General features: G+C 32.5%; 2 protein-coding genes across 2 annotated transcripts; both read right to left on the reverse strand.

Moving 5' to 3' along the window:
- Positions 1 to 1,348: 1,348 nt before the first annotated feature.
- On the reverse strand, positions 1,349 to 7,365 carry LOC115960898 (E3 ubiquitin-protein ligase RNF4-like). The gene is made up of 6 exons (XM_031079901.1): positions 7,258 to 7,365; positions 5,635 to 5,894; positions 5,466 to 5,520; positions 4,351 to 4,463; positions 3,130 to 3,382; positions 1,349 to 1,785 (listed from the first exon to the last, which is right to left on the reverse strand). Exons 2-5 carry the CDS (start codon positions 5,875 to 5,877, stop codon positions 3,149 to 3,151), a joined length of 645 nt encoding a protein of 214 aa, XP_030935761.1. The 5' UTR covers positions 5,878 to 5,894; positions 7,258 to 7,365; the 3' UTR covers positions 1,349 to 1,785; positions 3,130 to 3,148.
- Positions 7,366 to 10,688: 3,323 nt separating this feature from the next.
- LOC115960491 (cell division control protein 45 homolog) lies at positions 10,689 to 13,398 on the reverse strand. Its single transcript, XM_031079423.1, has 2 exons — positions 13,269 to 13,398; positions 10,689 to 12,929 (listed from the first exon to the last, which is right to left on the reverse strand). Exon 2 carries the CDS (start codon positions 12,712 to 12,714, stop codon positions 10,936 to 10,938), a length of 1,779 nt encoding a protein of 592 aa, XP_030935283.1. The 5' UTR covers positions 12,715 to 12,929; positions 13,269 to 13,398; the 3' UTR covers positions 10,689 to 10,935.
- Between the last annotated feature and the right edge of the window lie 10,915 nt (positions 13,399 to 24,313).

The raw sequence follows: 24,313 nt of genomic DNA on the forward strand, positions 1-24,313 counted from the left end.
ACACCCCCTTGTTCATTGTATCCGGACACGCACTCCAAACTCCAGTCTTCTATACTATATTCAGGAGGTCCTCAGCCGCCTATATTGACCCATGCCCCCTTTCGCATCAAATAGCAAACTTTTCTTTCCCTTGTTCCTTGTAAATTTTCTTGAGATTTTTTAATAAAAAAATTTATTCCAATTAGATTATGCATGTTTTTTTAAATACTACTATCAATACAGTTAGATTAGATGATTCCAACCAGTTGATTTTGTTGGGATTCGGGAGAGAGAATCACCATTCTTCTTTTCTTTTTTCTTTGATAATAAAAATAATAATAAAAATAAAATAAATAAATAAAAAAGAGGTATTTGGTGTAAACTTATCAATCCCACGACCATTACAAAAAATAGTTTCCATTTAAACCTTACTATAACTATCACCTGAACCACTCTTCTTTGAGTATTGAGACAAAGACTTCTACCATTAAGCCATAACCCCATGTGATGAGAATTCAAATCTGGAATTTTAAAATCCATTTTTGAAAATGAAAATGAAAAACTCACTACTGCATCTAGAAGAGAAAGGGTTGGAAAAGTTTCCATATGCATGAAAGTTTTTCTTATAACACTTATGCTCTTCTCATTTGAATTATAAAGGTATGTTTGAATACTATTTATTTTGCTGAAACTGAAAAATTATTACTAAAAGTACTGTATATAAAAGTAAAAGTTAATTGAAATAGTAAAGTAAAATTTATAAATAATACTAAAAAGTACAGTAAAACTCATAAATAATAGCAAAAATAAACTAAACAGTGAAATAATTTTAATTTTTCATTTTTATCCAAACACCCACTAAGTCTTACTTTCTCCAATCTCGGCTTGGTAGCAGTAACTTTCTAATACCAAACAACCAATTATGCATAAATGTTAGTATTCCTTAACTCCTTACTAATATACTAACTTCAATAGGGCTGCATAAAGATAAGTGACACCCAACCCAAGCCACCTCGATCCCACCGGCCATTGCAAAGTAGAATATGGGATGCCAAAGTTTGTCTACGGACATGAAGATCCAACCATGGGAGGATGCAACACTTGCTACCTTCTCTTTTTCAACACATTACACCTACCAAGTCTAATCAACGATCCAAAGAGATGCGATCTTCCTCACACTACCCTTCTCTCAAACAAATCTAATCAACAATCCAAAGAGACCAGTTAATCAAATGGAGTCTGGCAACAACTTTTTCCGGTACCCCAAACACATTGCTCACCCTAGACTAGAAGATAAAAATTCTTAACTTGCATTAAATGGGAGATAGCTCTTGGAACTAGTACAAATAAAGTAAGGCCAAGAAAGAGGTAAGGAAGGGAACGGTATAATACACAGTATTGCTTCATTGTAGGATATGAACTGTTTTGAGACTGACAACTAAATCAACAAAGGCAATTTAGTTTCCTCTAGACTTGAAGAAATATAAATATAACTTAATATATATAACTCTACGACGCTCTGACATTCCAAACACTAATTCCAATTAATACCTAAACAAGACGGCTTATACAGTACCAGATTTTAAACATCTAACGACATCAATAAAGATATATAAGCATACATTAAGGGGTTTATCCAACAAGAGTACCCACACTGTTCTTGACCGAACCCCACCATTGTCATTAGTAAAATTAGCTTGAACTACACAATATTTTTAGACAATTCCAGAAGTATGAAAGATTGTCTACTAACATGCCAAAACAATTGTTGCATTTCCCTTTCCCTCCAAGCATTTTGTATAAACCCTGTTGAAGGCAAAGGAGAAACACTGTATGTCAGCAATTTTGGACGAACATGCGTATAATTCCCAATCTTAATCAATGAGATTGAGAATGCACTATATGTCATCTTAAGCCCCTAAACCGGGGGAAAAATACGGAGAAATAGGTTATATGTGTGCTGAAATATCATTTACTTTCTGTTTTCAAGTGAAACTTTGTTTCAGAGCACATACATGCATATTTCTCCAGACCATAATCTTTTTTGAAATCTGCTCATTCAATAAGGAAAAAAAACAAATAAATAAATAAAAACCTTTTAAAAGTTTCCATTTTCATCACCTATCAGGCTATCACCTACATACTGAAATAACCTTTTGGCACAATGGCACTACTACACTAAGGCATCAGTTCTTGGGGTAAATCATACACTTAGTAATTATATTTGGAAGTGATTTAGCATCCTAAAAAAAATTTCAAATAAATTTAAATCATTCCCCCCTTTGTTTAAAAACCAATATTTGGCTGAGCACAAAAACCACACCATACATGTGCTAAATACATGCATTATATTTCCAATCTGGCCATAACATGTTCACAAAAAGAGTGTAGTTATAACTGAAATGAAAAGTGGTGAATAAGTGGAAATACAGGTAAAGAGGAAGTTCGCTTATAGATAGGGGTGACCCCTATTGATGAAAAAATGAGGAAAATTTACTAGAGATAGTTTGGTCACGTGCTGGGGAATGGGATTCACGCGCCAATGAAAAGTGAATTGATCCAAGCCAAAGAACGGGAAAATGTAAAGAAAGACCTAAATAATATTAGTAATAAATGACATGTTAATTAGGGAAGTCACAAATAATATGATTTCGGATAAATGTGACTTGAACCCTGACTAGTCTATTGAGAATCTATAGCTGACACCAAAATTTTGAAATTAAGGCCTGGCCATTGTTCTAGTAGTTTTTGAGATTATCATCCTCATAGCTTATTCATCACCTATTAAAACCATCTTTTGAAATAATGTAACTATGCTGAATCATCAATTCTTGTGGTAAATCATACAATTGCAAAGTTAATTTAACACCCTAAAAAAATTCAAATAAAATTTTACACTATCTTGCTTTCTTTAAAAGTTGGTATTTGATTGTGCACTAACACACCTAAAGCAATTTGATTTTCACAAGATTTCATTTCTTTTCCTGAATGGATTTTAAGCATAATTTGATGTTCACTATATTATATTTCCTTTCTAGTGTGCATGGCAGTACTACCAATACAAATGGTGCCATAAACATACACATTCCCCACAATGTCCTAATCTGGCAGTACTATAAATTCAAAGAGATTGCACCTGAGAAAACTTACATAATCTAAAGCCTCAGCCTCAACTCAAACTGGTTGAAGGTAGAAAGACTCTAATGAGTTCTTTCACAGTGATATGTTTCCTACAGGTGGGGCATTTACTCTGCGCACTTATTGCAGTCTTAATACATGTCTTGCAGAATATGTGACCACACCTTGTCGACATTTCCTCAACTAATGCGCCCATGCAAATTGGACAGCTAAAAGTAGGCTCCTTTGGTGGTGGTGGTGGAGGCGGCTTTAGCACACTCTCTCTCTGCAAATAAAATATTAGAGTCAAACTTTAATCCCAAACAGACAGACCAAAGCACATCAATTCTGTGACAACTATTTAGCAATGCAACTCTAAACAAATCAAACAGTAGAAGCTCTAAATTAAACAAAGTTTAGATACTTCTTGTCCACAATATAACTTGAAAGTCCAATAAGTATTATATTGAATGGCTCATAACTAGTGTCTAACATTCCAAGAAGAAAATGGATGCATCATGAACTCAATCTGGAATGGCTTTTGAAATCACTTAAAACAGAAATTTTATTAACAATGTGGAGATCACTTACTGCATCTGTGCCATCAACCATGTCAAACATGGCATCAAATGGTGGCTAGATGGTATAGGTGCACGCACACATTCCAGATGTGTATGATAAAAAGAGATGCATATTCAACTTTCATAGGCTTATTTGAAAGTTATGAAGCATACACCAAGATGCACTGCATTAAATTAGTTTCAAAGTTGCAAAGGACATGTGTACCTTACAGTTGCAATGTCTCGTGAAACAAAACCTTAGATCAGGTCAAAATCAAGCATATTTAGATGCAGACCCAACTAACCAAACACATTCTTGTAAAAGACAGGCATTCAACTTCGTTGTAACAAAAACCATTTCTGCGATACTAACCACTTTTTACTCCTTCAATTTATTACCAGTTTAATGGACCTGAAAGCCATACACTACATGTATTTTAACTCAAGAATTTTTACAGCAATGGCAACTTCAGTTATATTACTTAAGCCATTAGTTTTATTTTTCAAAAAAAAAAATGGGAACATGTAGATATGTCTTCATTACAGAGATGAGGATAAAAGTTTCAGCAAATACAGGAACAGAGATAAAAAAACGGAAACATAAACCATTACGGTCAACCCAAAAACATAAAATTAATAATTAATCAAATGATGATAAAATAATATAACATATAACAAGAAGGATTGCTATTACCGTAGAGCTGCCACTGCTTTCCAAATTAATAAAATCATCACTATTGACAATTGCTGGGTCCGGTGGAGCTCTTCTACGCTTGCGATTATTCTGGGTAACCCTAGTCCTTTCTTCTGTAGTGATCCAAGAGAGAGAGAAAAAGACGTGAGTAACGCTTGAAATACCAAATAAATATATGGATGCAGCTTAGAACAAAATGACCAATAGCCAATTTGGCAGCAAAAACATAATAAACATAGAGACAGAATGGGGCAACTATAAATTGATAGAAGGTCCAGCTCATTTGGTATCAAAGGCTCTTTAAAGATAGAATCCTGAAAAACAAGGCCATTCAAATATAAATAAAGAATTAATCAAACATGTTTTTTAAATTATATAGGGTAGTCAAATATAACATTGATCGTTTCTGTAACTCAAAACATAATGCTTCTCTCCCACCAAAAGCACACAAGAAATAAGGAAACCCCAGGATTCTACCCTTACTTCTCATAAGTTGCTCAATTAGAAATAAGTAAGTTCCATCAATGGTACAACAGAAAGTAGTGACTCAAAACAAAAACACAAAATGCATATACACAGAAGAATGGTGATGAAAAGGCTCATCTCTCTAAAGTGTACATTAAATCCAACTACTGATACCCTCTTTGTATATTCAGCTCCCCTTTTAGCTATTTTCTTCTTTTATAACTATGATAAAGGAAAGGGCAAGACAGAAAGAAAGATTCTGTTTTCTTTTTGTCCTACAGAAAGTCAATCCTGTCATGGCAAAGGCATTATTATATATATAAAGAGCATACTTTCAAGGGAAAAATAGAACAATAACATCTTAGGCCAAAACCTTCAGGATATCAGCTATGGACAAGATCATCAATAGACCAATTGAGATTAGCCACTAGGGGACACCCCAACTTCTATCTAACAGAAAGATTCATAAAAAAGTGACTAAATTTTACATTGATCATCAACGTGTCACAACCCTCTTCCTTGTTTCAAACTTGGGACGACTGATTGGGGGGAAAAATATACAACACTAAGTACTGTATAGCACAACAGAATAACAGAATATCCATAAGCCTCCAACTATGAAAGAGCAAAAATAACAGAATTAAGGTTACCTAATTCTACATCCACAACAGTCCTCAAATGGTTCCTTCTGGAATTGTTTTTGGCCTAACAAGAAAAATTACAGAGTTAGCAAGATTAGTTGAAAAACTATTGAACCACAAATACTAAAAAAATAAAATAAAAAATAAAACAAAATGACACAAAACCAAAGAGGCATACTTGAGCAAAAGCCGTGGGGGAGGATTCAATAACATCATCATCAAAGGCTTCCACATCAATAGTAGCAGGTGGTACAGACTGACCCACTTGACCAGCTTGAGTTTCATTATGCCCCACTTGAGTCGAAGTCCCCTCCTGGTCCCGATTCTCACTAGGTGGTGCACTGTTGAGGTCTAAATCCAGTCCTGCCTTCCTCCGACGATACCCTCTTACATGAGTCCCCTTGGCCATCCGAGTGCTCATGATAAAACCCAGAAAACCTAAAGCAGAAGAAAAATATCATCTTTTTCTGGAATGTACATACTAGAAACTTGTTTGTTATCATGAATTCATAAAAGCAGTATAGCCATTCCCTCAAGGCTACAAATTATAATTTGCATCTCTTCAAGCAGAAAACCCTATGTCAACGTTGGAAGATAAAACCCACGTCCCCAGAATGCCTATATCTATGTTTAGAGCTTTGACCCAATACTTGGCATGAGTTGAGTTCAAATTACACCCCAATTGTTATTGAGCCACTTAATAACTTTGCTTTAAATAAGGTTTTTGACAAATCCGTCATTTGATTACATTCTCCATATACCTTCAATGTTTGAAGATGATGATCAAAGATCAATAACTATTTCATCGGTTATACATAGAACATTAGATTATGAATTGATTAGAAAGACCATATTCGATTGACATGAAATTCAATGTACATGTTACAAACAAAATAGAACTTACAATCCAATGATGAGGTTTTCAAACTATTAATCCAACAAGCGTAACATGAACCTAACTCCTTTGACAAACAATACTATCACGATATACTTACTATTCACCCCCCATAAAATAATTAACGAATCTTTTTCTTTTTCAAAATCCCAAATCAACCCATTCACGAATATGCACGATTGATCCCATAAAACCCAAATAAAACGTAGTCCTTTCACGATTTCTAAAGTTCCAAACACCTAATCTGTACATTTATGCCTACATCACACAACCATCATTTCTAACTCATTGCTACTTCTCCATAACCCAACAACACACTTTAAAAACACAAACTTTATTCAATTTCACATACACACATCAAAAAAATAATAATAATAATAATAAAATTCCAAAACAGCCCAAACTCTGAGCTTTTTCCCAGAACTTTCTTGCTTCCACAATCTCCCCAAAAAAAAACACTAAGAAGGTCAACAAAATCAAACTAAAGTATAAAAAGATTATATTTTTTTGACAAAATATAATCTTTTTTTTCTTTTAATAAGCAAAAATCAAAGTCAAACAGTAGAAGTTTCCAATTCTTGATTCCACTTTTAAAAAAATTCAAAATTTTCCTTACATTTTCCAGATACAAAAAGCTCAGATGAGCACTGAAATTCAATCATCCAAGAAACAAAAAAATTCGAAATTTCACCACGAAATTGAAAAGCCCTAACACAGATACATCAAAAATCGAAACAAAAGCATCCAAAGTAATAAAATAAAAAACGCAAAACACAAAACCCTAACCTGATCAATTAAACACAATGCGATCGAATCAAAAACCCTAGCCGATTAATTGAAACTCAAAATCAAAGCAAAAAGCGAAAAATAGAGATTCGAATTTGGAATCGGAATAAGAAACCGTACCTTTACTCTGCGACTTTTTGAGAACCAAAAAACAAAAATGTTAAAAATAAACACTTACAATTTTTTTTCTATTTATAATTTTTTTTTTAATATTTGTATTTTTTTTTTTTTTTAGTGAGAGAAAGAGAGGTGTGTCATGTGTGTCTGAGAAATGGGAGAGGCATTTATAGGGAGAGAGAGAGAGAAAGAGAGGGGGTGACTTTAAAGTGCGAACCAGGGTGGTCGGTGTGGGCTGAGGGGTGACCACGTGGCCCTAGATCTGTAACTTGGACACGTGTTGTGTGTACAGTGAGAGTATACGCACAAATCGTGTTTTTCTTTCTTTCTTTCTTTCTATCACTTGCAGTGGTGGTGGGCGTCTGTTAAGTTTACTTACTGTAATTTTGAAAAAATAAATAAATAAATAATCATTTCTGAATTTTGGAGGGGAAAAATGAAATTTTTACATTTTTAAGGACATGGATTACAATTTTATGTCATCACTTTTGTTCATAATTTTGATATGGTTAAAAAAATTGGAAGTCTTCACGTGGAACAGTAAAAGTAATTATCCAATACTCATAATCAACTATTTTTTTAAGTTGACGTAAAAATTGTCATTGTAGAAAAATTAAATTGAATAATGTAATTTCTTATGCGTTTTGATATTAAATTTCTTTCTTTTTTTTATATTTTTGTTAAATCTATTTCAGTAAAATTTTGAATAGAACTCTTAAATTATTATTTATAATCAAGGATATTATATGATGGAATTCCTTTATTTTTTATTTTTAGTTAAATTTGTGTTGTAAGAATTTCAAATAGGTTTCTTAAATCATTATTTATAATCTAAAATATTATCTATATTAGTAACCTTCAATTTCATTAGTAGATTCTACCATTGAGAGTAAGTGTTAGACCTCTGAATGATTTTTCTCATCAAAGGTTTCCCTTCATAACTACATTGTTGTCACATTTATATTTCTGTTATTGATTACTGCAATATTGGTTCTGTGCGAGGATTAATTTAATCTAAATCTCTAAAGCATAAATTGATTAATTATTGATTAGTATTAAATAGGTAAAAATAAAATCAATCAACAAGGGTCTAAACAATCTAACATATTTGAAAGTACACCTCTTCCCAAAAAAAAAAAAAAAAAAATGAAAGAAAAGAAAAAAGAGTACCTCAAATTGAGCTTTACTAGCAGCCACACTTGAAGTCTATCTTAACCTTGTGAGGCATTCCACAGGGTCATCATGAACGGTAGATCCAAATCTAAGCAAAAGTGCCCTCACAAAGGCATCCTATTTGCTGAAGACCCCTTTTTCTTTTGCATTTTAGAACTAAACCCATTCTTCTTTATCCTGAAAGAGGCATGAGAGTCTTTTGATGTACTTGTGTGTTGTAGTACTAAAGAACTTTATTTTTTTTCAAAATTGTAGTAATGAATAATCAATTGGCCTTAGAAACCCATCAAGATGGATTTTCACCTTTGAACTTGGGAAACTAATGCTTTGTTTGGTTGAAAAAAAAAAAAAAAAGACCTCATATGTGTTTGGTTGATGTGAAAAAGTGGAAAGAGGAAAAACACTTTTGTTTGATTCAGAAGAAAATGAAATGATAGAAAATAAAATTTATTTAAATTTACTCTCATACTCCTATTACAATTTTTTTATAAAAATATTTTATAAGGATAAAAAAAAAAAGTATGGTTGGGGTAAGAAAAAATACCAAATGTTTGATTTAAGAGAGGAAAAACGCACTCATAGTAGAGAAGGAATGACGAATGAGGTAGATGGGTAATTTCACATCAAACCCCCTCTCCTCTCCTCTCCCCATTTTCTCTCCAATTTAGAGGGTAAAGATTTTGGTAGGCTTGAAGAGAAAACAACTGGCTCCCCCCAAAATCTCATCTCCCATTTTCCTTTCTAATCAAACACCCCCCTCACCCAAAATGGGAAAATTCCCTATTATTTTTTCCCTCCTCCTTTTCCATCCATCTTAAATCACCCCATTTATTGCCATATGAGACAGGAACTTGATCTTCTTTTCTGCCACAATCTATAAGCCACTTCGCTGAAAATTGACACCAGGAATGGAGTGGCAGAACTGGATTATATTCACTTCAATGAAATCAGGTATTGCTTTTTCTTAATGGACTGAATAAATAAAATACCTACACTAGTGTCCATACTCTTAATGCTTAATATAAAGGTCAAAACACAGTGTTGCAAGGATATTTCCTGAAAATTCGTTAATGAAAATGCTCAGTTCACCAAGCATGTTTTACTCCTACACCTGCAATTACTTCCACGGTTATATTGCTTCATACAATACAATTATATAGATATATGATTAAATGAACAAGTAAAACTTCTTCTTTTCCTCTGAAAGTTAGAATGAAGCTATTATACATTAAAATTAACTAGATTCAAAACATGTCCAATAACAGTACCACAATTAGGTTTCTCTCTGGACTACGCAAAAGCATCTTCACAACATTTTTAAAACTTGGCTAATGATATTGATTCTTTAAAGAGAAGAAGAAAAAGTCCCTTACCAGAAAACTATTGTTTCTACTTGCAATTGCCAAAGCAATAAGAAAGTAATAGACTATGTTGACACTAAAAACCATTGCAATTGCCAGAGCTATTGGAAAGTAAAAGATTATGTTGACACTAAAAACTAGAGACCTTAAAAGTAAAGTGGCATGGGAGATTCTCAGCTTATTGCAGACATTCGTGTGCTGTTCACTTCTGCAAGTAATGATAACCAATTAACCATTTTGTTTTTTGCTGAGTTAGCATAAACTATAATTTAGCGGTTGATGATTCTCTTGCCAAATGGGCTTCTATTATAACAGGTTCCTGATGCAAATAGGTCTTTCTGAGGTAGTTACTACTAATGCTCTTGGTTCAGCTCCCTATTCTTTTGTATGTTTGTCTTTCTTTTCAATGGTATATCCTTTTCTTACAGCCACCACAAGAACAAATACAGACCCTTACACTATTGGAAGTGTTTCTAGAAGCAACAAAGAAATTACCATTCTTACCCTTTTGACACTGTTGAACACGTAACCAAAAGCAACACAAATGCGCGTGTGAGGGAGAGAGGAGGAGGGATTACTGTTACCCTTTGAACATTCATATTGATCACTATTAATTTCACCAAGAAAATGGTAGTGTAACATAAGTGCTGCTTCAAGAAATATCCTCAGTCATTACCTTCTATTAGCAAGACTCAGTGCACATCTCATTCACTTTCTGATGAGCAAATGTTTTACTGATTTCAATTCAAGTTTTTGGGCGGAATACTTCAATAGAATTCAATCAGGAAAGACATGAAAACATACAAAAATGAAACATTCAGCATTGCACAATGGCGCTTAAAGAGTTAATTATTAGAAAATTAATGGAATAAGTTTGTCCAGAAGCCACTTTTTTCTAAACTGGGGCACCCATGTGTAATGAAAGATATCATATGCCAACATGGAAGAAATTCACAAAAAGGGCCTGAAAGCAGTACATTACATATCAGAAAAACTCAGCTGGTCAACAGTTAAATAATAATCATGATAAAAACAGAAGTAAACTTTGTCACACAAATAATCTGAAATGCTATAACATAAAACAAAAAGAAAAATGTTCAACAAAGCTGAAGGGTTGTGTTAGACATACATGCTTTATAATTGTACATCAGAGTTTTTCTGTCAACCTGACCATAAATGAATTAACTGCAGCTGCATCCAAGAATATCCATGAAGAATCGAACAGCTCATGGAAAAATTCCGATCCAATCTCCTCAGCTGCATTTCTAAATGCAATTCCAAATGCATTTCCTTGAACTGCCCCAAGTCGAGGCTTCCCACAAACTCCTACAACCAATACCTTATTGGGCTCTTGTGATAAGCAAGCACAGAGCAAAGGCTTCATTCTTGCTCCCTTCTCTCGCAAGGCATCCATCAGAAAATAACAAAATTTAGTCAATGCCTGGGGGTAACCCAGCAGCTTTGTATCCACTGAATCTTCAAGCTTTAACCACCGGAATTTTCTTCCACTTCTTATACAACCAGTCTTAGTTATTGCCGTGCTTCCTTGCCTAAGAATTGCCCTCTGAATCTTGATTGCATTTTGCATTCCAGCTTTCAGCTTATCAAGGTTACCCAAGGACAGTGCATCATAAGCTACACCAAACTGCTTTGAAGCACAAGAGCCATCCGTTTTAACAAATGATTCAAGCAGTGCAGTAACCCCATATACTACATCCGCTGCTGACACCCTTGAGCGATAACCATGCAACCGCAAGAAACTCCTGTAGTAGAAATCAGTGAGTCCATACTCAGGTAAAAACCGTTCAAACTCATCTTTCATCTTCCGCTTCACTTCAAGATTCATGTACTGAAACTTCTGTTGGCAATCCACAAGTGCAAATCCCATACGGGCTAGAAGCAGCTTGAGCTTTTTCATTCCATTGTCACTCCATGTTTTCAACTTAGTAGCAATGTATGAAGAGCACAACATTGAATCAAATAAAGTCCACTCTTGTAACAACATTAGTCTTGGTTCATCTTCATATGCAATTCTAGACGCATTGGGAGCTCGAATCTTTGTCCCATCTTTGAGGGTCACCGAATTCACTGCTTCCAAATTCCCCGAGCTGTTTATATGCTGCTCGAGCTCCATAACCCCAGCTTGGTACCTCTCATCAGTTAACCTTTCATGAACAAACTGATCCGTCAATGAAACACAAGCCAACCAAAGCAACTCATTCGTGTTCTTCCTCAAAGAATGAGACAAATCATACATCAAACACCCAGAAGGCTTTCCATGAAAAGTACCCATATGATAATACTCTTTCTTGAGCTTCCCAAAAAGCTGAACTGGATCTTCCTCATTTTCTCCAGAAACCTTCCTCCGCTTCCTCGATCCACTCCCATCCTCCTCTTCCTCACTGTCACTATCATTCTCATCTTCACTATCCAACTCATCAACCTCATCATCACTATTCAAATCACTCGCACTCGCCAAAGCCGAAACATCAAAATCATAAGCCAAATCAGCCTGGTGCTCATCATCCTGAGTATAAAGCACAACCACCCTATCATTCTGATCACTCAAATTATGCAAGTGAATCGGCCTATGACTATCCACCACAAAAACACGCGCCACGGGGCCTAAATTCAGGATCTTCCTTAAGTCCCTATGGCACCCCCAATTGATCAAAAGTATAGAGATGGGCTCATCAGAAGAACACAGATTAGGCCCGGCATACTTGTGAATCTCCTGAAACGAAGAGACCGGGTAACAAGCATACCGGATTGAATCAGACTCAAGGACATGGAAAACAATCTTGAGGGCACAGAGCGAGTCCACATCAGAGGTTGATGGGAATATAAGCAAAGGAGAGTATGAAGAAGCCGTCACCGATTCGCGAAGCTTTGAGTAAAACAAATCAACCCTTTGCTCCCTCACCATAATCACTCAATTGGGTTTACAGATTTGAAGCAAAACCCAACACTTTCTGTACCCAAATTTTTTTTTTTTTTTTTTTTTGAATGAAACAAAAACTCAAAATTACTCAATTGGATACACAGATTTGAAGCTGTTTTCGGCTTTAATCACATAATTGCTCAAGTGGGTCCTCGAGTTTCAGAGAAAATGGTAGATTTTCATAAAGAAACACCTGCAACCTATGAATTTCAAGCAAAACCAAAGCACAAAAACCCAAAATCAGAACAAAATACCCACAGGCTGTTTCTGCTATTTTTCACATAATTATTCAATTGGGTCTACGAATTTCTATATGAGAACAAAGATTTTAAGAAAAAATAAGAAGTTTTTACTGAGAACCCAATTCGTTGAACATGATGAATAAGCTAATTAAGCGACTTATTGATGAATGTATAATAAACCTGTGCTAATTGTTAATTAAGATTCAGAAACAAAGCGAAAGAGAGACAGAGACAGAGAGAGAGAGAGAAATGCATTTGGTAGAAATTAAAGAGAAGAGTTTTGAAATTGAGAAGTACCTGAGATTTGTAGGAATACGAAGGAAAATTGTGGAGCTTTTTCTCTCTGTGTTCAGTACTAGCTCCAAAACAATCAGATCTGAGAGAGAGAGAGAGAGAGAGAGAGAGAGAGGTTGTAAATTAAAGTTGTGAATATTTTGATTTTGAATATTGTTAGAAGAAGAAGAAGAAGTTAGAAGTTTGGAAATGTTTTCAGTGAAAATTTTGAATGTTTTTGAAAGGACCGCCAAATCTTCGCGCTTTTTTTGGGATTGTGATTTCGCGTCTGAACATCATTTTTTTTATTTAAATTTTATTTGTAATTTCTTAATTACAAATTTACAATAGACATATATGATGAAGTTGAAACTTGAAAAATATAAGGGGGTGTTTAGTATATGTGTTTGAAAATATGTATTTTGTTATTTGAAAACATATGTGAAAATACGTGTGGGTAAAAAAGTGTATGTAAATACATGTAATGTTGTTTAAAAACTGAAAATAATTGTTTGAGTGAATGTACCAAACACCCCCTAAGATTTTTAGCAAAAACTTTTTTTTTAATAAATTATATAAATCAAACTAACAATATCCTACAACAACAGTTTTCATTTGAACGATAAAATAAAATATTTCCCATCAATAAATAAATAAATAAAATATTTCGTATAAAATATCATAAATTTTATATATATATTTGAGTTGAGTTCAAGTTACTCCTAATATAACTCTAAATCAATGTTACACAACTTAATTTTATTTTGATTAGACGTGAATTTTAATAAATCTATCGTTGGATTAGATTTTCTAATTATACTTTACATGCTTGCGAAATTTCAAGATAATTATAAATCAATAATTATGTTGTTGATCGAATTTTAAATTTCAAGTTTTTGTATTTAAAATTATTCTTAAAATATGGGCTTTTAAATCGAATAGTAAAATTTTAAGTAATGTAACATTTTTTTAAAATTATATCAAGTGTAACTTGAATACAACCTTATATGCTCATAAAATGCACATCAAATTTTGTGAAAAAATAAGATATTATTTAGTATTTGATTCATAAACTCATTTTTTATACATAATTTTAAACTATAAGAACTTTGAAATTTAAATATTTGATCAATGGCATATCTATTGACTTTTTCATCGTCTTGAAAATTTTTAAGCATAAAAAATATATGAAGAAAATATAATCCAACAATAGATTTGTCAAAGTTCACATTCAATGAAAAGTATTGAGTAATGTGACATTGCTTATGTTCAAGTTACACATATCCAAGAACTTGTTATTGAGTTCATATTTTGAAAATCACATATTGGATTACATGTTTTATATGTTCTTAACAAGTATGCCAATTTTTGAATGTGTTTGACACCAGCTTTTAGCTTTTATATACGGTTTTTTAAAACTCCACTTTTTTCTGTATTTTCTCTCTTTTTCAAATTTTTTCAAAATATAAATATACTTTAGCACACTTTCAGTAAAAAGTTTTCAGCAAAAGGCTAGATAAGTTATTCTTAAACAAATTATGTTAATTGGATGTATTCATTCCATAAATATTTTAAACTACTAAAACTTGAATTTAAACAATTAATTGATGATATGAATATTAATTTTTTATCATCTTAAAATTTTACAAGCATGATTATAGAGAATATATAAAAATAATGTAATCTAAGAAAAATTTTAGGGCTAGTTTTCAATTTTGGAGGGAGTAGGTATATATATTTCGTCCAAAACCTTATAAGTATGATCAATTAGTATATCTCATTTAAGGCTGTGTTTGTTTTAGTGTAAAATATTTTTCAGGTGTAAAATATTTTCAGGTGAAAATATTTTCGGGAAAGGAAAATATTTTATAGTGTTTGGTTGCATTTTAAAAATTATATTAGAAAACAATTTTCAGTATTTGGTAACATTCTGAAAATGCTATTTTCCTACAAAGTTTTCACATTTTTTCAAATTCCAAACAAATTTTATATCACAAAATACACCAACACCCACAAAAAATCAACCACTATCCACACAAAACCCACCACCACACAACACAAAAACCACCAAAACGCCACCACCCACACCACCACAACAACAACAACAACAAAATCAGAGATCAAAGAGAGAAAGCAGATCGGTGACGAGATCGACCTAGAGGAGGAGATAGATCAGTGAGTGGCGGATGACAAGATCAACCCAGAGGAGGAGATTATTTGACCCAGAGGAGGACGAGATCGGTCAAGCGGCGGCAGGCTTCATGTGGCACGATCTCGGTGGCGCGAAGTCGACAGTGCAATCTCGCCAACGCGTCTAGGGTTGGCGCGTGATCTTGCAGGCATGTTTGGTTGCGCGAAGTCGAAGGCTCTCTCTCTCTCTCTCTCTCTCTCTCTCTCTCTCTCTTTGTGCGTCTGAGTCCGGAAATGATTTGAAGTGAAAATAGAAACGTAAAACAATTTTCAGGTCAAAGCCTTTATTTTACGGTCAAATGAAATGTTTTTCCGGAAAATTCTATTTTCCATGCACAATCAAACACATGGTGATGTGTAAAATGATTTCTTGAAATGATTTGAATCCAAAACAAACGCACCCTAAGTATTTTTAAATTTCCAGGGGGCACGAGCCTAGTCATAGTTTGTCCTTGAGCTATAAAGTGTAAAGAACAATAAATAAATAAAATAGGGAAGCAGGTCATGAAGTCTTGTATAGACAATAGAGAAAGGTGGATCTTACTTACACTTAGCTCAAATGTAAATAAGGAAAGTTGTACTCTACTCGTACAGCTTCAAGATCTTTAGTTGAAGGAGAGCTAAGGGATGCAGTCAGAGACGAAGACATTAATTACCTCACAAAATATTGCCAATTCGTCTAACCCCACTCCTCCTCTCTCTTTATATAATTAATTTCAATAAAAAGAAAAAAAATTGAATCAATTTTATTAATGATTTTTTTTTTCTTGACCATAAATTACTTAAACTTAAGAATTGAAAAAGTATATTATTTGTTTAATTTTCTCTTAGTTAATTTACTAAATTCCGTTGTAAGAATAATTTTTTTAAAAAAATTATATAAAAGTGTATGTTAACTATGTATGTATGTTGTTCATCAAAAAAAAAAAAAAAAAAAAACTATGTATATATGTTTAGGTGTTAATATAATTATCTAAGAGAATAGAGAACATTTATGATTTAAAAAAAAAAAAAAAACCATCTTCATCTTCTTCTTTTTTAATGTAATTTTGGTGAGTATATCATAATGTTACGTAATTCCGATAGTGTCAAATTGTATGCGCAATTTTATATCAAATTGCTTGGTTTTATTTGTCTTCTCAAATTTAATTTCTCTCTTATCAGCATACTCACCAATTTATCAATTTTTTTTATGGTTCTCAAAGTTTTTTTTTTTTTTTTTGGACAAAATTATGGTTCTCAAAGTTGATTTTTGTTTTTCATTCTCAAATTTTTTTTTAAATAAATTTTGTGTGTGTTTGAAATTAGATGTCAAATAGGATATGAATAACATAATTTTATCTGTATAAGAGAATTTATTAATTTATTGTTACCTCTGGCTTATAGAGTAAGGGAAACCACTATAAAATTTAATACAACTTGATAGATGGATGATTAATCTCTTTGTATTGGACTGTTCTTGTTTTTTTTGATAACCTGGACTGTTCTTGTTAGAAGTGTATCTCGAGTGTGGCTTATTATCAAGCTGTGTTGTTATGCTCGTATTGTTTTCCAGCATGATTTCAATAAAGCTAATTCTTGTTTCCCCCCCTGAAGTTTCACTATGACAGGAACCCCATCAGTGAGGGTCCTGATTTATTGAAAGTGTGGAAAACTTAACATGGCTTGGAGTTTCAAATGGTTAGGCTATTGATTTTCTAGTCCTTATTAGTCATAGACACATTTCCAAAAAGAAATAAATAAAGAAAGAAACAAGAAGAAAAGAGAAGAAGAAGTCTAGATGTCAAATTACTTTATGCTCATAATGGTGAATTTTTTTTTTTTTTTTTCAGTTTTTCTTGATTTGTGATGTCTTTGCCAATAAAACTTGTTTAGTAACACTCAAATTTCATCAATTCTGAAAAAATTCATATGCTTCTTGAGGATCCAAAAATGATTTAACAATAAGCAACTTTACTACATGGTTACTTAATCAATGATCTAATCATTATGTGGGTTTCAGTTAGTTCAACTAGTAAAGTCTTTGATGGTTGAATAAGAAATTTGAGATCAATCCCCCACCTATACCAAAAACTGATTGGTATCCTGATCTGATGATAAAGAACTATTATCAGAAGTTGACGTTATATGTTAAAACTCTTTAAAAAAAATGATTCAATCATTATAATTGATAATAATTTATTGCAACATAAAAGAAAAATAAAAAACTTTAACTCGATAGTGTTACTTATAATTGTAAAGTCATCTTACTAATGGTGGTGGAGGGAGGAATATGCACCTTAATCTTTTCAGCGGAGGTAGATAACACGATAGCACTGAAATCCAAAATTCTTAGATTTTTTTTTTTTTTTTGGACCTGAAAAAACAAACAATCAAAGCGTTACACGTTTTCAAGAGGCATAAAATCATTTCCTCTTTTTAGCATTTTTATTTATTTATTATAAGGCATTAGGGATTTGGTTTTGTTTTATTAGTAATAATGGATTTTTGTTTTGTTTTGGAATGGGACCATAGACCATAGATATTATGAGCTAATGAACACTTTAATTTTTAAGTATTTTGGGCGAACCTTAAGGAAAGTTTTGGGGCTGGTTTTCAATTTTGGAGGGGAGCAGGTATATACATTTTGTCCAAAAACTTTTAAGTATGATCGATTAGTATATGTTCTTTAAATATTTTTAAATTCCAAGGGACATGACCCCCCTTAGCCTAGTAATAGTTTGTCCTTGAGCTTTAAAGTGCGAAGAACAATAAATAAAAACTATAGGGAAGCAGGTGAAGTATTGTTTAGAGAGAAATGGTGGATCTTACACTTGCTCGAATGTAAATAAGGAAAGTTGTACTTGTACTTAGGGGTGTCAATTCGGGTTAGCGTGTCGGGTTCGTGTCGTGTCGAGGTAGAGGTATTCGACTAAATGGCTTAACCCTAACCCGACCCATTTAATAATCGTGTCATGATTCTTCAACCTTAACCCGACCTGTTAATAAAGCGGGTTGACCTGACCTAACCCATTTAACACGCTTAATAAACGAGTCGTGTTGGGTTAACATAAATGTAACACAACCCATTTCAACCTGCATAATATTAAATATAACATCCATCTAAAAATAATTTTTTTTACATACCAAAAAATAGTGCATACACTTCAAGTTTTCAACTCACATTCAAAATAATATAGTTCAACAAAAATATAACATTCATCTAGAAATAAGTTCTTTATACTCTAAAAGAAGTGCATACACTTCAACCCAAATTCAAAATAACAAAGTTTAACAAAAATAAAATAACATAGTTCAACAAAAATATAATATCCTTGGAACTCGCCAAATGCTAAGTATCAATATTAAAAGAATTTGAGCAAATAGTAGACTAATCCTGACTAAGACCATGATTATCATCCCTAGATTCTTTGTTGATGTCCAAATTCATAACATCTTCCACAAGCTCATCCAATTTCATTTGTGCAAGTTCTATGCCAAAAAAAAAGAAAAAAAAAAAAGGAATTAGTAGTTCTAGGGTCTGTAAAGTTTCAATTTCCAATTATATCATTTGTAAATTTTTGTAATTACTCACTTTTCTTTTCAAATTTAAAATATATGTTGGATATAAAAGGTATTTGACAAATCTAAAATAAAATAAATATTTATTTGTTATACGAGTTAAATGGGTTGTGTTAAGTGGGTCATTTCGGGTTAACACAAATAAATTGGCGTGTCAAACATGTCTATTGTGGGTTATGCGGGTTGACTCGCTTATGACACGTTTCTTATCGTGTCGCTTTCGAGTCGACCCATTTATAACCCAAACCCATTAAGGCCCAACCCTAATCCGAAAAAACTCGTGTCGAGCTCATGTCGTGTTCACGGGTTGGGTCGAACATTAACACCCCTACTTGTACTAGATGGGGGCACCGTCAAGATCTCACAAAATGTTGCCTTCAAAATCTCACAAAATATTGCCAAATCCTCTACTAACTAGCAATGCACAAAATATTGCCAACTCCTCTACTTACTGGCAATGTAGGTGGGGGTAAGCAGTGACGGAGCTAGAAAATTTTCTTAAGAATGGTCAAGTTAAATGTATCATTGTATTCAGGTAGCTTTAGCTCTCTATATAAGTCCATATGGCTTTGTTTTTTAAAAACAACAAAAATCTTTTGCTAAAGAGATTTACTTATGTATTTTTTATTAACTTATACTTTAAATGCTCCTAAAATTAATGACTTATATATTACAAAAAAGTCAATATTAAAAGGAAAATAGATGAAACAACAATAAATTAAAGAATATTTATACTTTTATTTTAGATGAAAGGGGATCATCACCTAAAATTTATTCAATATTTTAAAATTTTAACGTTAAATAGAGGGGAAAGTGACATTCTTAAAAATGGGGGGGGGGGGGGGGTTCCTCCTCTCTCTTTATAATTAATTTCGATAAAAAGAAAAAAAAATTTGGATCAATTTTATTAATGATTTTATTTCTTGACCATAAATTACTTAAACTTAAGGATTGAAAATTATATTATTTGTTTAACTTTTTCTTAGTTAATTTACCAAAATCCGTTGTAAGAATATATTTTTTTATAAAATTATAAAAGTGTAGGTTAATTGTGTATGCATGTTTTGGTGTTAATATAATTATCTAAGAGAATAGAGAACAATTATGATTTGAAAATCATCTTCATCTTTTTTTTTCAATGTAATTTTGGTGGGTATAACATAATGTTACGTAATTCCGATAGTGTCAAATTGTATGCGCAATTTTATATCAAATTTCTTGGCTTTATTTGTCTTCTCAAATTTAATTTCTCTCTAATCAGCATAGTCATCAATTTATCAATTTTTTTATGGTTCTCAAAGTTGATTTTTGTTTTTTGTTCTCAAATATTTTTTTTTAAAAAAAATTTTGTGTGTGTTTGAAATTAGATGTCAAATAGGATATGAATAACATAATTTTATCTATATAAGAGAATTTCTTGTAACCTCTGGCTTATAGAGTAAGGGAAACCACTATAAAATTAAATACACCTTGATAGATATGGATGATTAATCTCTTTGTATTGGACTGTTCTTGTTAGAATTGTATCTCGAGTGTGGCTTATTATCTAGCTGTGTTGTTATCCTCGTATTGTCTGCCTAGGTTGTATATACCTGCTGGTTTCCAGCATGATTTCAATAAAGCTAATTCTTGTTTATCCCAAAAAAAAAAAAAAAAAAACCATAGCTTGGAGTTCATCTATGACAGGAACCCATGAGTCAGGGTCCTGATTTATTGAAAGTGTGGAAGAGTTAACATAGCTAAAGCACACTTTTTATTTCATATAACATAACATTGTTACACTAGCCCACATGCATAGATATATGACTGAACAAGCACAAATAGGGCACACAACCTATTTAAGTTGGGTTCAAGTTACAGCTAGTATAACTTTAAATTATATTACACCAGTTAATATTTTTTTAATTAGATGTGGATTTTAATAAATCTACTGTTAGATTAAAATTTTTTTGGTTAATTATACTATACAAGCTTGCGAAATTTCAAAATGATTATAGATCAATAACTATGTCATTGATCGAATTTTAAATTTCAAGTATTATTCATAAAATATGGGCTTTTAGATCGAATAGTAAAGTTTTAAGTAGTGTAACATTTTTTAGATTTACATCATATGTAACTTGAATACAACCTTATATGTTCTTAACACGCACATCAAATTTTATGAAAATAGGATATTATTTACTATTTTTTTATAAATTCATTTTTTATGCATAATTTTAAACTATAAAAACTTGAAATTTAAATATTTGATCGATGACATATCTATTGATTTTTTTATCCTCTTAAAAATTTGCAAGCATAAAAAATATATAAAGAAAATGTAATTCAACAGTGTCACACCATCCAATAACTTATTATTGAGTTCGTATTTTGAAAATACACCGTTGGATTACGTTATCTTCATATATTCTCCATGCTTTTAAAATTTCAAGATAATCAAAAATTAATATCTATGTCATCAATCAATTGTTTAAATTCAAGTTTTTATAGTTTAAAATAACACATATAAGTTGAGTTTATGGATCGAATAGTAATAACATCAAATTAACATGAAAATTGGCTTGTGAGTCAAATTTGATTTTTTTTCTATTAAAAAAAAAGGGATAAAGAAGATATTTATTGATTATAGTGTTGAAGATCAATGTGACCGAACAACATTACCTTATATGGACTCTTTAATAAGACAAATTTTTATTAGCATAATTATAGTAAACCATCTCAGAAAGTTGTGAAAAATAGTCAATAATAAATTTTGAGTCTCTCAACTTATTATAATGTTGCTCACAAGTTAGTTCGTCATGCTATTTGTGTTTCGGATTTTGCAATGTGGATGGAGGATGTTCCACCACTTTTATTTCCTGTTGTATTGGCTAACATAGCTGGTTTTACTTAATAAAATAAGTTACGTTCTTCCTCAAAAACTTATTATAGTGTATTCTAATCCAATAATTATGATTCATGGACTGTCTTTTTATTTTATATTCAAAGTGCATCATTTTGATGCACTAGTCCTCATTCCTGATGACGAGTAAACCCCTAATCTCTACCAAAATTATCAATATCGCACCTTAAGAGCATCCATAGCCTGTTTTTATATCTCATCTTATTTTACCATCCCAAAAAACTACTTTATCAATTATATCATACCATTTTACAATACCTCCAACATCCCAACTTTTATTTTCCTATTCTACTCATTAAAATAATATTTCTACACAATAAAATATATTTTTTTCTTTTTTGTTTTTTTCCCAAGTTTCCCCTCCACCTTCCCTCAACCTCTATCACCGGGCCTCCATTGCCCAGTCACCACCATTGCGCCTCCACCATGCCCACCACGCCACCACTGCCCACCAAAATCCCACCAGAGCAAAAACCCATATTAAAAAAAAAAAAACCCCAACGTCACAACTCACAACAGAAGGAAAAAAAAAAAAACCGAAGAAAACGCAGAACCAGAACCCAGAACGGCAACACAAGCCACTGATCTGTTCTTCAACCTAAAATCTTAAATGTGCAAAACCAAAATGGCAACACAAGCCATCGATCCCACTCCAAATCAAATACTCGTTCTTCTCGTACCCCACGAACTCAAACCCAATCTCCTCGAATCCAAGGTACAATCCCACCACCTGAACCACGATTTGCCACGATCTCCACGATTAGACCACGATCTCCACGATTAGACCACGCGGGGTGAGACAATGGAGACAGTGGCCAACGGCGGCCTGGGCTTGGCGTTGAGAGCAAAGGGAGAGGGAGAATCCTGAGAGAGAGAGACGTGGGAGACAAAGTTTGAGAGAGTGGGAGAATCAGGGAGACAGATGAGAGAGAAAGATAATAAAATAATAGTCTGTAGCACAATTCTAAATTTTTTTGCAATAGTTGCATTATACAAGTCCGGATGCAGAGGTTATTTTGTGCTTATATGTTAAATTGAACCAAGATATGGCATATGCCATTTGGGTTGCGGATGCTCTAAGTATACCCAATTATTGTGGGAAAAAAATACTCATTCTACAAATATGATAAACAAATGGTTAGGCTATTGATTTTCTAGTCCTTATTAGTCATAGACACATTTCCAAAAAGAAATAAATAAATAAAGAAATAAGAAGAAAAGAGAATAAGAAGTCTAGATGTCAAATTATTTTATGCTCATAAAAGTGAATTTTCATTTTTTTTCAAAAAAAAAAGTAGTTTTTCTTGGTTTGTGATGTCTTGTCAGTAAAACTTGTGTAGTACAATCAAATTTCATCAATTCTGAAAAAATTCATATGCTTCTTGAGGATCCAAAAATTATTTAACAATAAGCAAAGCCCCTGCATGGTTACTTAATCAATGATTTAATCATTATGTGGATTCCAGTTATCTCAACTTAAAAAGCCTTTGATGGTTGAATAAGAGATTTGGAATTCAATCTTCGCCTACACCAAAAACTGATTGGTGTTTTGGTCTGATGATAAAGAGCTATTATCAGAAGTGAATGTCATAAGTTGAAACTTTCTAAAAAAAAATATTTCAGTCATTATAATTGATAATTTATTGCAAACATAAAAGGAAAAAAAAAAAAAAAAACTGTAATCGATAGTGTTACTTATAATTGTAAAGTCATTTTACTAATGGTGGTGGAGGGGGAACATGCACCTTAACAATCTTTTCAGTGGAGGCAGACAACAATGATAGCACTGAAATCCAAATTTTTTTTTTTTTTTTTTTTGGTTTGGTCCTAGAAAAACAAGCAATCATAGTGTTATAGAAAACACGTTTTCAAGGGGCAGAAAATCATTTCCTCTTTTTAGCATTTTTATTTATTTATTATAAGGCATGAGGGATTTGTTTTTGTTTTATTAGTAATAATGGATTTTTGTTTTGTTTTGGAATGGGACCATAGAACACAGATATGAGCTAATGAACACTTTAATTTTTAAGTATTTTGGGCTAACCTTAAGGAAAGTTTTGGGGCTGGTTTTCAATTTTGGAGGGAGCAGGTATATACATTTTGTCCAAAAACTTTTTAGTATGATCAATTAGTATATATTCAGCAACAAAAAAAAAAAATGATCAATTAGTATATCTTCTTTATATATTTTTAAATTCCGGGGACATGACCCTCCTTAGCCTAGTCATAGTTTGTCCTTGAGCTTTAAAGTGCGAAGAACAATAAATAAAAACTATAGGGAAGCAGGTGAAGTATTGTTTAGAGAGAAATGGTGGATCTTACACTTGCTCAAATGTAAATAAGGAAAGTAGTACTTGTACTAGATGGGGGCACCTTCAAGATCTCACAAAATATTGCCAACTCCTCTACTAAC

The sequence above is a fragment of the Quercus lobata genome, chromosome 9 (assembly GCF_001633185.2).
Source record: "Quercus lobata isolate SW786 chromosome 9, ValleyOak3.0 Primary Assembly, whole genome shotgun sequence".
NCBI lineage: Eukaryota > Viridiplantae > Streptophyta > Magnoliopsida > Fagales > Fagaceae > Quercus > Quercus lobata.